General features: G+C 38.9%; 1 protein-coding gene across 2 annotated transcripts in view; it reads left to right on the top strand.

Annotated features, from left to right (window-relative positions):
* NALF1 (NALCN channel auxiliary factor 1) overlaps positions 1–12,523 on the top strand; it is a 592,162-nt gene extending 579,639 nt beyond the window's left edge. The window contains exons 3-4 of one of the 2 annotated variants that reach the window (XM_082366244.1): positions 8,589–8,634; positions 10,392–10,527. In XM_082366244.1, coding sequence (XP_082222370.1) covers positions 8,589–8,611 — 23 coding nt within the window. In that variant the 3' untranslated portion in view covers positions 8,612–8,634; positions 10,392–10,527. Of the gene's footprint in view, positions 1–8,588; positions 8,635–10,391 lie in introns of both variants that reach the window. The other variant, XM_082366243.1, reaches the window with a different exon arrangement.
* The last annotated feature ends 1,796 nt before the right edge of the window (positions 12,524–14,319 follow it).

Raw genomic sequence — 14,319 nt, 5'->3', positions numbered from 1 at the left:
ACTATTAGTCTATGCCTGTCTCACCATCGTGTGTTGGGAGCAGATAACTTACTTTCTGGTTTCGCCGATGGAGAGGAATTTTATCCTGGGATGGATTATGCTTAGAGTCACATCAATACCTAATTTAGGTGATACGGATAATGAAATCTGAGGATTTTGAACTGATGAGACTTAGGGGAGATTTCTGCACTTTGAGTTGTATTGGGTTGAGACTTGGGACCTTGGGATAGGATGAAGAGTTTTTGCATGTGGCATGGATGTGAGTCTTTGGGAGCCAGAGGGTGAAGTGTGTTAGACTGAATAATGGCTTCCCCCAAAAAAGAGGCCCATGAACTAATGCCCAGAGCCTGTGAATGTGTTACATGGCAGAAGGGACTTTGCAGCTATGATTAAGGTTGTGGTTGTGAGATATGGAGATTATCCTGGATCATCTAGGTGGGTCCCGTCTAATCACACAGGCTCTGAAAAGCACAGAAGGCAGAGTCAGTCATAAAGACACAGTGTAAGATTCAGGTAAGATGGGGCTGAAGGAGAGGTCAGAGAGGTTAGAAGAATGAGAAAGACTCCACACTGTCACTGTGGGCTTTGAAGATGGAGGAGGAGGAGCCGAGGGATGAGGATGGCCTCTAGAAGCTGAGAACAGCCCCATCCAACAGCAAGCAAGGACCTCAGTCCTAGAAGCATGAAGAACCAAACTCTGCCAGCAACCTGAATGAGCTTAGAAGTGAATTTCCCCCTGGAGACCCTGAAAAGGACTTCAGCCCTGCCAGCATCTCGATCTTGGCCTTGCGAACACTGAGCAGAGAAACCAGCCAACCCTCCTAGATTGTGACCTACAGAAGTGTGAGTAAATAATAGAGTGGTGTTTCAAGCTACTTATGTGTAGTAATTTGCTACAACATCGACAGGAAACAAATACAGTCATAATTTTCTCCCACAGCACTGGACCCTAGGACGCAATGAGTAATGCCTCCAAAGTTATCAGAAGAAGAGATTGTGAGTCTGGGATCCTATACCCAGGCAAAATGTCTTTCAAATAGGAGAATGAAGTCTGTTTCAATTAAATGTGTATATTCTTGAAAGTTTACCTTCTACATATCCCATCTGAAACATTACTTGTAGTTTTACTCTAGTAGAACAAAAGAGTATTACAAGAAAGAGGGTAATGTAGGTTCTCAATATTCGTGGTGGAGTAAAATAAATCATAAGATAATATCTGTGCATTGAAAATAACCTGTTCATATTAGAACACGGAAATTGTTATGATTATGAAATGGATTTAGTGACATAGGGATGAAGATATAATATTTTTCCTGATTATATGAAGAATGAAAGACAACTAGAATCTCAGAAAAAATGTGCAAGAGAATCGTGAGTCAAATATAAAGCTATCTAAAATTTTTATGATTTTTATGAATTGATAAAATGTAAAAAGTAACCATCTATTTTGCCTGATATTTTAAATTCTTTGAATGATATTACTGTAATGAAATGGCATTACATGAACTCTAAGAATTTTTTTTCTTTCACTTTCAATTTTCAAAATTAACATACAGAATGAAAACATGTAAGAAGATGTAACCATAGTTTAGAACAAAAGCAGTGGCTGGTCAAATATGAGATTAATGGGATAGGAGAGAACTATACAGACATGAATCTACTCAACTTTGTCAGTTGAGAATAGATATGACCTAAAATCACTGGATTAAGAAATAGACATATGAACACACTGTATAGAATTATGAAGGTACTCACTCCCAACATAAAAACAAACAAAAAGCAAAACAAAAACCAACAAAAGTCATAGTGGATTATGCACGCCTACCCTCCACACCCTGCCAATGACCTCATCTTAACTGGATTAAGTCTCTTAAAACCTTATTTCCAAATAAGGTCACCTTTTGAGGTACTAGGATTTAGGTCTTTAAGATATATTTGGAGGGCAAATCTATTCAACTTTTAACACAGAGGAAATGAAATATGGAACCTAATAAAATATACTTCACATAAAAGAAGGAAGACAGAGTTTGAGAGACAGAATGATAGCATATATTTAAGAAAAGTTACTACAAGGGTAATTTTAGAAAGCATCTGTTCTCAATAAAATTCAAGGGCATATAGACCCTTTAAAACAAGGGGAGAAACGTGGAAAGGAAATTTGGCTGGGAAGCAGGCAAACATAACAATTAATTTAGATTAATATATATAATACATATATATATATATTGCAGGGCAACAGAAAACAATTGCAAATATGTTATGCACGTGTAGTATCAACCATATAGAGATTGAAGTAAGCACAGTGGAGGATAAGCTTGAAGAAGACAGAGGCAAAGTCCAAGGTGGAGACCAAAACTATAAAAATGATGAGAAGGAATGTGATAAATTGAAAACACATAATACACAGGAAACAAAAGAAATAACAACCAAACGAAGACTGGGAAATATCTTTCCTGAGCTTAGAGACACTCTTACTGGCAGATTAAAGTGGTTCTTCCCATTCTGGCAAAGTTAAGGAAATTAGATCAAATTCCAAACATTCTTGAATTTTGAGAATGAAGGAAACAGCCTGCAAGCTCCAAGGTGGAAAATATCATATTTGACCAGAAAGAAAAACCCTGACTTCACGTTTTTCTTTCAGAGAGTGAACCAACATGCACAGCTATGTTTGTTTTGTGGGAATCTCTCTCTGGTGTGGCTGATGAGACCAGCATAAACCAGTCAAATAAGTCACGTCGATCTGCATCCCCAGGAGCATGTCACTGGAACCCAGCAATTCCAGTCAGTCCCCTATGACACTGAATTAAGAGAACAAAACAATGAAGTCCTATCTCCATGAAAAAGCCCAAAGATAAATGAGGGAGATGGGCAGCAGGAAACAGAGATCATTCCAGTGCTGTAGGGAGCACCCTTAGTTCTGATGGCCATGCTATTTCTTAATTTAGTTCTTCATGTTCCCTTGTGTGCTCTCAGTCTTGTGTCTCATGGAATAGGCTTGAATTTTTCACATATTCCTCCCATTAGCTGCTCTAGGTTTTGTTTTGTTTTGTTGCCTAAATTAGCTCCAGTGAGTTTCTATTAATTGCAACCAAATAATCCGTGAATAAGGTACATATAAAACAATATGCAAATGTTATTAATCATTACTGGGAGGGAAGATATAAAAATGTTAGTAATTTAACAATAAATAAGTTTCAAACATCTGATTATATAGCCCCCCCAAATGATGAGGGATTAGGAGTTGGAGGAAGCAAAATTTAGATAACTTCCTCATCAGTGATCCTGATAATTAGACAAATTTGTCCAAGTGTGTGTGATTTTTTAAAAATGTAATTCTAGGAGAATTAATAACTGCACATATTTAACAAATTATGAGAAGATACGCACTTAAGTTCACACAGCAAGTGATAGACAACAAAGGGAATGGTAAAGAAACATTTTAAAATGTTTGGAAATGTTATTGTATGAGGATGAAGGCAAGACCAAGCACTACAGATCTGACAATATGGGTAAATGGTTGGAACTCTCCTTTCCAATCATTGTGAAATTCTTAGATGTAGAACACAGTGCAGAGAAAAATATAAAAAGATCAAGAAAAATTAAAATAATGGACAATGATATATCAGAGATGTAAAATGAATGGAGATAACGTTAAGTCACTTTCTTTGCTCATCTATAGGAAGCAACTCCTCATCCTTTCAAGTTTGATCATGAGATGACTGCAATTCAGTCATATCTTCAGGCTCCACTTCTAATTCCAGCTCTCTTGCTATTTCTACCACATCTGCAGTTACGTCCTGCAGTGAAGTCTTGAACCCCTGAAAGTCATCCATGAGAGTTGGAATCAACTTCTTCCAAACTCCTGTTAATGTTGATACTTTGACTTCCTCCCATGAATCAGGAATGTTCTTAATAGTGTCTCTAATGGTGAATCCTTTCCAGAAGGTTTTCAATTGACTTTGCCCAGATCCATCAGAGGAATCACTATCTATGGCATCTACAGCCTTACAAAATGAATTTTTTAAGCTATTACTTAAAAGTAATAACTTGAAAGTCAAAATTACTCCTTGATCCACGGGCTACAGAATGGATGTCGTGTTAGCAGACATGGAAATAGCATTAATCTCATTGTCTATTTCCATCAGAGCTCTTGGGTGACCAGGTGCGTCATCAATGAGCAGTAACATTTTGAAAGGAATCTTTTTCTGAGCAGTAGATTGCAATAGTGGGCTTAAAATATTCAGTAAACAGATGTACTGTCACCCAGGCTTTGTTGTTCCATTAATAGCATGAGCAAAGTAGATTTAGCATAATTCTTAAGGATTTTAGAAATGGTAAATGAGCACTGGCTTCAATTCAAAGTCACCAGCTACTTTAGCGCCTAATAAGAGAGTCAGCCTGTCCTTTGACACTTAAAGGCATTGACTTCTCTCTAGCTATGAAAGTCTAAATGGCATCTTCCTCCAGTATAAGGCTGTTTTATCTACATTGAAAATCTGTTGTTTAGTGTAACTACCTTCATTAATTCTCTTAGCTAGATCTTCTGGATAACTTGTTACAGCTTCTGCAGCAGTACTTGCTGCTTCACCTTGCACTTCTATGTTATGGTGATGGCTTCTTTCCTTAAACCGCATCAACCAACCTCTGCTAGCTTCCAAGTTTTCTTCTGCAGCTTCCTCCCCTCTCTCAGCCTTCATAGAATTGAAGAGATGGGGCCTTGCTCTGGATTAGGCTTTGCCTAATGTTGTGGGAATGTTGTGGCTGGTTTGATCTTCTATCCAGACCACGCAAACTTTCTCCATATCAGCACTAGGGCTGTTTCACTTTCTCATTATTCCTGTGTTCACTGGAGTAGACATTTAACTTCCTTCGAGAAGTTTTCCTTTGCATTCACAATCTGACTGTTTTGCACAAAAGGTCTAGGTTTCAGCCTATCTCAGTTTTCAACATGCCTTCCTCACTAAGCTTAATCATTTCTAGCTTTTGATATAAAGTGAGAGACATGTGACCCTTCCTTTCACTTGAACACTTAGAGGCCATCGTAGGGTTATTAATTGGCCTAATTTCAATATTGTTGTGTCTCAGGGAATAGGGAGGCCTGAGGGAGACGGGGAGAGACGGGGAATGGCCAGTCGGTGGAGCAAACACACCACAGTTATTGATTAAGTTTGCCATCTTATGTGGACACAGTTTGTGGCACCCCCAAAACAATTTTGGTAGTAACATCAAAGATCACTGATCACAGATCATCATAACAAATATAATAAAGTGAAAAAGTTTGAAATACTGCAAGAATTACCAGTATGTGACACAGAGACACAAAGTGAGCAAATGAAAAATAGAAAAAAGTGGCACCTTAGACTTGCTGGGCAGAGTCACCACAAACTTTCAATTTGTAAAAAACACAATATCTGTGAAGCTCAATAAAGTGAAGTGCGATAAAATGAGGTCTGACTGTATATGTGTGTCCGTGTTAATAAAAAGTTGAGGAAACAAATTCCAACAGTTTCTTCTTGTTTCTTTTTTCATCCTAATGAAATCAGGTTTGGGGTAATTTTCCCCCTTCTTTTTACTTCACTGTTTTAGAAACTTTTGCATTTGGAAAGATATTGTAAAGCATATTACTAGTTCAAATATTTGAAAAATTAGTCTCATATTCCTGGATTTAAAGATGGCAAAATGTAAATTACTGAGATAATAAAGGGTTATATTGAAATAATATTTGTTTATTTTAAGGATTTCCTTAGAATGTCTTTCCTGTACTTAGATGTTATTTATACTGACTATACTAGAATAATTGTTTTGAGCTGTAAAAAATAAGGCTTTTCTGTGAGTGGCTTAGACTAATTGAAAACAGAAAAAGAATTTGAATTAGATGTTCTTTAAAGCCCTTCCTAACAATAAATTCTGACTCTACTATTTATCCCAACTTATAAGAGGAATAATTAATATTACGTGACATTTTACCACCTGCCAGGCACTGTTCTAGACAGTTTATGTGTATTATTTAAGTCAAAAATAATTCATGAGGTTGGTACTATAAGATAGAATAATTGCTGCTACTATTATTTTCAATGTCAAATAGGTAATGATTCATTAGAGATTGCAGATAGAACATTTTGTAGCAAACTGTAGAAGAACAACATTTCATTAACTGAAAAAATTGCTCTTTTCCTTTCCTAATCCCAATCTCTTATATATTTGTGCAATGAGATTGTTTGAGAACTTATTTATTTTCATTTGGTAATATGTTCATATAGTTTCTTTGAAGGATGAGGAAGAGTTGGCTGCTATAGGTAGGCTTTCCCAGGAAGCATCTGTATCCAGACGGTTTACTAGAGAGAACTCAGAACTGTACCTGTGAGGGAGTTAGGGAACAAGGATTCAGCAGAGGGAAAAAAATTTGAGGCTGGCTTGGCCCTTCGCAGGTGCCCTGTGTCTTCAGTTTCTGGGGAGACACTGAGGCAGAATCCAGCCACAGGCAGCATTCCTGGCTGGAGGAGTGAGTCAGAGATCAGGACAAAGCAGACCGGTGTAGAGAAAAGTGCAGTAAAGTTTCCTAGGCGGACCCAAGAGAAAAGAAATCGTTATTAGGCATAAATCCAAAAGGACAGAAGAATGGATAAGGAGACAACAACCAAACCCTCTTAGAAACTAGAAAGAAAATTGGTGCATGTGAAATGATTTGGTGACACCTAGAAAAGTGAATGCTAAAGCAGCAGAGAGGAAGCAAAGAGTCAACCAGATTTCCATCCAAGACTCTCTCCAGACACAGAAATTGACAGCATGAAATACTTTGGAGGAGGTGACAACATAAGGGAGACCAGGTGGAAGTCTGTATATGAGGCAGTCAGATCTCCATAACCCATGCCTCCCTCTCCAGAGAAAAGTGCTGGCATATTTCTTTGTGGGAGGGGAACTATTTTTTGGAGATGGTTGAAGAAAGTTGTTGGACTGGGTGACAGACATGAGGAGGGCTTCCCACGTAAAAAGTAAGAGACAAAGAAGAAAAAAGCGATCTGGAGAAAACAGAATGCATGCAGGGAGGAAATAAAACACGACAAAAGTGCTGTAAAAATCTCAGAGTGATAAAAGAATATATTGCAACTGTGAAATGAGAACAGTCACTTCAAAAAAAAAAAATTCAGAGCATATAAAAGAGCTCTTGGAAATTAAAACGTGATTTTTTTTAAAAAAAGAAAAACTCAGTAAAAATTATTTCATGGTAAAGCTCACCAAATCCTCCAGAAAGCAGAGCAAGGGATGAAGTGATGAACAAGGGAGATGATAAGAAAATTAAAGGACAGGTCCCAGAGGTTCAACAACTAAATATGGGAGTATCGCTCAAATAAAGCTAAAGGATAAGAATTTCTAAGCCAGAATTCCATACTCAGCCAAACAATCAATTAAACATGAGGCAAACATTTTTAGGCATACAGCTTCTCAGAAATTTACTCCCAAGAGTTTGTCCTTATGAAAATACTAGATGCTGAGTCCACCAAAATAAGCAAAGAGGTATAAGGAACAGGAGATAGGAAATCCATGGGAAAGAGGCAGCCAGCATCCCCAAGAGGAAGGTTCATTGGAGTTTTCAGGCTGGAATCTATGCATTAGGCATAAAAGCCACCAGTCCAGATGGTAAAAGACTCCAGGAGATAGTTCTTCAGGAAAATACAACTGATAGGAAAGAGCTGGCAAAGTATTGGGTGCTGAATTAGTAACTACGTAGAAAACTCTAAGAATTAGTAAGTATTAGCTCTAGGAAAAACAAAGTGGAATTGGAATGGAAAATGAAAGTTTACTGCACGTCTGAGTTGAGAATTGTTTTTACAGCATCCCAATAAAGGAACACCGAGTATTAAACTTACTACCATAGAGGAAGGGGGTCACCTATGGGCTGGAGAAGGTGCAGAATGAATGTTTTATCCTCACATGTCCTGGGGCGGGGTCGGGGGGGGGAGGAATCTACTAGTGATAGTGATAAAAAATGAAAAATCACAAAAAGCATAAAACAGGTTATTTCCAGAAATACAGAAACAAATAAAAAAGTGCAATATTTGCCTCTGAGAAGGAAGAGTTTGGGATGGAGGAGGTGGAGGAATTTTTTTTTATAAAATATCTTGTAGAATTATTTGATTACAATATGCATGTATAACTCTGAATAAAAATTCTTATTAAAAAGATGGACAATGTAAAAAGAAAGAGTATTAATTTTTTAGTCCAAAAGAAGAGTACATTGATTGACCTGAACAAATTGCCTTATTTTTTCTGAAATGACTTTAGGTCTAAATCAGTGAGCTGGCTTCTGAGCAACTTTGGAAGAGCTTCTTATCTGGATGACATTGTTAAAGATATTCTGACTGTTAACATTCTAAAATGTTGACCTAAATGACCTTTAGATTTCTATTGTTATAATCTGAACTATAAACTCTCTTCTTTGTAGAATATAATTTTGGAAAACGTATACTTCAATAAACGATTAGTCTACTAGTGAGGTATCTTATTTGAAAAAAGAATAAAATACATACAATAAAAATGTCGGAGCTGCAGACCTCATTAATTCAGTTTTTTTTCCATATTCTACCTAGGCGAAGGTGAAGTTTACCTTTGAATGCCTAAGAAGAAATGAATATTGTAAGCATCATTATAAGGATATCGTGGTCATTTTTTTAAAGAAACTGAAGGTTGCAGTGTATATTATTTAATAGACTCTTTATTGAATAAATATATATTGAGCTTATTCGTGTAACAAATCTCGTTAAGTACCTATTTTATTCAGGCATTCTGCAACATATTGGGAACACGAGGCTGATACTGTATAGTTCTTGCTCTTATGGTGACACATAAGTAAGGAAATTGACATGAAAATGAGCAATTGTGATTAAAAGAAAAAATAATAATTGCTCTATTGAAGTGTTACACAAAATGCACTAGGAGCCCAGGACTATGAATGTAGGCTTCACAAAGGGAATTCCATGTGAGCTGAACCTGAAGGAGAAATGAGAGTTAGTTCTATGAATTGATGGAGAAAATTCCAGAAAGAAAGCTTGAGCCGTGGTACATATGTGGGTGGAAGTGTCACGTGTTCTGAGATCAGCCAAGAGTTAAGGGTGTCTGGAGCACTGAGCAGTGAGTCTGGAGAGAGAGGAAAGGAGACTAGATTTCATGAGTAAGGTCGAGTCAATGAGGCACTATTAATAGTGATTATAATTCACAGTAGTCAAATTTTTCAAGTTATTTCTCTGTGCCAGGCACTGAGCCAAGCACTTTGCATACAACATCGTATTTAACCCTAACAACTACTCTATCGTCATTTTTAAGTTTTTCAAGCTTGAGAGTAACAGAATAAAATTTGTGTAGGAACTTCATACTAAATCTCATGAAAAAACGTTTCAGTCAAGTTAAAAAAAAGGATACAAAATGGCTTAAGCGACCATGTAAAAATTTTATAATCTAGCAAGAAACGAGATTGGAAGGTTTAGATAGCCAGTTGTTTTATTCTTTTTCGTCACTTCGAAAGTCTCCACTTATCAATTTAAAAATAAGAACGATGTGTGTTTTTAGAGGAAGAAGGGGAAAGAGAAGGGAGAAAGAGGAGAGGTTCTGTGATGAGGGAAGAGAAAAAAGGAAGAGAGAGTAAGAGAGAGCGAGAGAGTGAGCTAGACCCACAATCACTAAAAAGTGATGCTGGAGGATGGGAAAGGGAGAAGGATGAGGCAGAGACTCCTCCCTCAGTGGTCCAGGCAAAAGACAATACAGGCTTCAATGTAGGCAGTCATCAATAGAATAGCAAATGGAAGAATAAGAGAAGTATTTACAAATGGAAATGGTCACGCTTTGGGTGTGTAGATGTTAAGCCCATTCACCAAGAAAGGGAGATGTGAGCCTTGGTGAGGTTCCTGAGAGGAAGCGATTAGTAACATGGTTCCTGTAGCTCCAGTATTATGATTGGTTGGTGGTTTCATAAATAAAATATGCTAAATATGCTAACTCATAACTAGTGGGTGTCACTTTACGCATTGCATTAATTAATCACATTCCTGTTAAAGAGAAAATGGTGGTTGAATGTTCCTGGTCACCAAGTTGATCCAGAACCTTAGGTTCTGGTTTTGACCTAATGAAATCTTATATCCTGTATTCATCACAACCCAGAACTTTCATGGATGACCACCAAGAGTACAATAAGAGCAGTGAGGAACCTAAAAGTACTGGTTTGAGAGCACGGTTGACCATTGACCCAGATTGTATGGACTTGACTCTCCTTTACAAAATGTTCCATTGCCGTAAGATGTTGTGGATCAGATGTTAAAGTACCCGCTGCCGTCCGCTCTGAGCGCCTTCCTACCCATCTTCCTCTCGCCTGTTAACCTTGCCCTTTCTTCACCCCCCAGGGCTCTACGAAACCTTTCTAACCAATGATGAACCAGAATGCTGTGACGTCAGGAGAGAGGCAAAATCCAACACCCCCTCCAAGGGGACGGTGGACAGAGGCGGCTCCTGTCCCAGGACGTCGCTCCCAGCTTCAGCGGCACCCAGGCTGGGCCCCAGCAGACTCAGGCTGTGTGTCCTCGTGCTGATACTCCTTCACACAGTTCTCACGGCCTCGGCGGCGCAGAACGCCACGGCCCTGGGCTTCGGGGGTGTCCACGCACTTGACGAGCGCTCGGCCAGCAAGGAGTAAGGACGCTGGACCCTGGAGCATGCCCGCCGCCCTGGCCACCGGCGTCACGGCCTGGGTGCTCCGACCCGCGCATCACTTCATGCAGGGCCTGGAGGGCAAAACTGGAAAAGAGGGGCCTGAATCCAAACAAGGACACACACACACAGCCTTTTATGGACTAAAAGGCTGGAAAGTGACTTCAATTTCTCACACCATTTTATACACTGTGTTTTAATGTTTGGAGGTTTTCTTTGCTTTCCTTTTGATTTGGGTTTATCTGTTTGGTTTGTTTTTGCACTTGTTAATACAGGATTTATTTGGGGGGATGGTTTCTCAGAGGTAAACTAAGTCTTTTCACTGTCTCTCTCTCTATATATATTTCTAGTCATTGTGTGTGTTCCTCAGATAGTTCTGTCTCATGTCCTGTCAGTTTCTATTAGCGGAATGACGGCTATGACCTCGCGGTATAGCAAACAACAACAACACACAAAAAAAAAATCATAAAAAAATAAAAAAGACAAAAAAAAGAAAACAACAAAAAAATAAAAATAAAAAAACTCCCTGACTCTCCCTCCTGCCTCTGGAACCCACGCCCCTCCCAGCCTGCCCACCCCGGGCCTTCCCCGCCCACAGCAGACGACATCCGCTTGCTTCTGTCCTTGTCGCAGCTGCCGTGAGTGGGCGCAGTGCACGCTCCGCTGGGCCCCTGAGCCGCTGCTGCACAAACCCGCAACGGAGCAGACCCAGGGGGGCCCTTTCTAGCCGAACAAACAAGTGCTCTCCATAACAGGTGGGGTCAGACAGTTAGCACATCTTTACGTTGAAAATAAAACAAAAGCAAAGAAAACTACCGTGAACTCGGTTGGTCCAGCTCCCCCTTCCAAGGGCCCAGGCCTTCCTCACTGGTCGGGTGGCTGGAAGCAGCTGCCCAGAATGGGGTGTAAGGAGGTAGGGAGTCCTGCCCTGAAGTTGCAGGTGGCTGGGCTTTCGCTGGGATTTCAGTTCTGTTGCAGGACTACACGAGCACCTTTTGGCCATTGTCACAGGAACAGGATTCTGAGGACCCAAATCTGGGCTTCTTTTTCCTCCTTTCCTCCTCGTTGTGGAGGGCTTGCAGACGTGCTCAGACACCTGCAGCATACAGAATCTAGACCATTTCACCCCAGTATTTCCCCCACATACAGTTTTTAATTACTCCAGGTATAAAGTGTATGCAATTCTGCATTATCAAAAAGAACTTTTCAAAAACTAGGTTAGCCATTTTCATTCAAGTACAGAAACGTTACCACTCTCACATGCTCTAGATAGTTGAAGACAAGAGGAGAAATCGGATCGCTCTGTTTGTATTTTTTCTTTTTGTGGGAACATTTTACCTGCTGAGTGTCTATGAATTTGCTTTCTAAAAAAAAAAAAAAAAAAAAAAAAAAAAAAAAAAGGCTTTTATGAGTTTACAGTAGAATCAGTGGAAGGAAGAGTTAATAAGGGCTGTTTTTAAAACAAACAAACAAAACAAATAATTTTAAAAGAACCACTTCACATTCTTTACTATTCTCTAACTACACTCGGGAACTGCATTTCAGGGATGATTGCTGTATAGCTGGCAGATGAAGGAAAACCATGGAAAAGGTCCTCTTAGCGAACAAAATTTAGTTCTTAACTTTCTAGCTATGAAATTCCCCCAGGCATTTGTTTATGTTGAAACAAAACTTTAATCTCTGCATCATACCTAACTCTGCGACACGCGTTACAGTATGCATATTTTGTTTTGAATAAAAAAAAAAAAAACTGTTTTGTTCCAGTCTGTTAAGAATATTCAAAATAATAAAGGTATTGCTTAATAAAATTGCTAGAATTGTTTAGCAGAACATGCACAAATATTTTACTAGATTCTTTGTTTTAATAGTGTTTTGTTGAGACTGAAAATCCTAAAATGGTCTGCGCAAATACAAAAAAAACCACCAAAAATGCAAAATTCTCCAGTTTTTGTTCCTTTTTTGAAATTTGTTTTTTATTCAAATGCAAACACACTTTCACACGTGCACACACACACAGGCACAGCATTTTTAATTTATGGAAATAATGGTACTATTTCTGGGGACAGTGGGTGGGCAGTGGCTCTGGCGCATATTAACTGCACTGAATTTTGCGAGACTTATAGAAGTGAGCTTTGGTAAAGCCTAATTAGTGGGGGATTCTAGATTTCAGTGGAGCTGGGGGTGGGATGAGAAGGGTTAGGGAGCCATGACTGGAGGGGGAGGGGTGGGTGACGACTCAAGGGGAAGAACGTATCAGATGAGCTCTTTTTCCACTGACCTCTTAATGACTTTAAGGTACATGACCAGAACCAAGTTTGTCGTGACCTTCATCTACCTCTGCCCGACAAACACCATCCCACTGTTTCTTCAGTGTTTCTTGTGCTTCTGTTCATGCCAGAGGCATTTCCATTCTTTCAGGAAAATGACACAACAGAAGATGCAAGTTGCACCCACTCTTATTGGGATGACAAGAAGTTACTATTTCTAGACACAGGGCAAAGTGATGACAAATAGCATCCCTTAACAATGGGGTTTCATTTTCTATTAATATTTTTTGCAACTGATAAAGATTCTTTGCCAGAATAAGGAGACTGGATGGTTCCACCTGCCCATGTTTTAGCTTTAGTTTGGGGAGAATGGCGGCCAAAAGAGGGAAACCAAAACACCACTGCTTTACATGGGAGGTAAGCCCTCCAAAAGACAAGTTCAAGAGCTGGGAAAAACCATGCAGTATTGTAAATATGAAATTCTCGCTTAGGTGAGGAAGAGATGGTGGGGTGGGAAGGGGAATGGCAAGTCAGCCAGAGTTGGAATCAACTGTAATTCTGGTCAGATTTTTTTCTTGCCACATGTACTCTGACGTGAGAAGGGTCGCCGTGCCTAGTATTCATGATCGTAAATGTGTAACCATTTGCCTATGACATTTCCACTGACACAGTGAACTAAAGCAGCTATTCCTGCGATCGGCTAAAGAATCCAAATAGGCAATGACTCCTTTACAAAGTCAAGAAACAACCATTGATGATTTGTGATGCAGCCAGTTGGTGATGGAAATCTCACTACATCCATGGATCATTTGCAGTGGTTTTCCTACTTGATGACATGCTTGATGTTCTGCACAGAAAATATTCAGACCTTGCACCTTTGTAATCATCGTCTTGTTCTATTTTCCTCATAGTGGATATCCACTGCATACTAGATAATGAATTATGATATTAAAACAATTATTTCTGAAAACAAGTTGAAAATCAAGAAAATAATATTCTTCACAAATGTATGAAACAGACTTCTCCATAGTTATTATTGTCTTATTTTTTCTGCAATAGAGAAATCCCAGTTTGAAGAATATGTTGATACTGCAAAACCAAATGTCAACTAACATAAGTGGAGTTATATATGACTCCTTATTGCATTGATGTTTGGTGGTACATTATATTGACTTCTCCTTCATTAAAAAGATAGTATTGTTCCCCTCACCCACAAATAGTAAGCAAAAGTTGTTCTTTTAAATGACACCATGATAAAAAAAGCAATTTAGTTCCTTACCAATGAATTGGTACTGTTAATTACTAGGACCTGTAGTCATTAAAATAAAAGAAGACAGGAACACAGCAAGGAAAAAAG

The sequence above is a fragment of the Balaenoptera borealis genome (genome assembly GCF_965194805.1).
Source record: "Balaenoptera borealis genome assembly, chromosome: 18".
NCBI lineage: Eukaryota > Metazoa > Chordata > Mammalia > Artiodactyla > Balaenopteridae > Balaenoptera > Balaenoptera borealis.
This window is presented reverse-complemented; position numbering and strand designations above follow the sequence as displayed.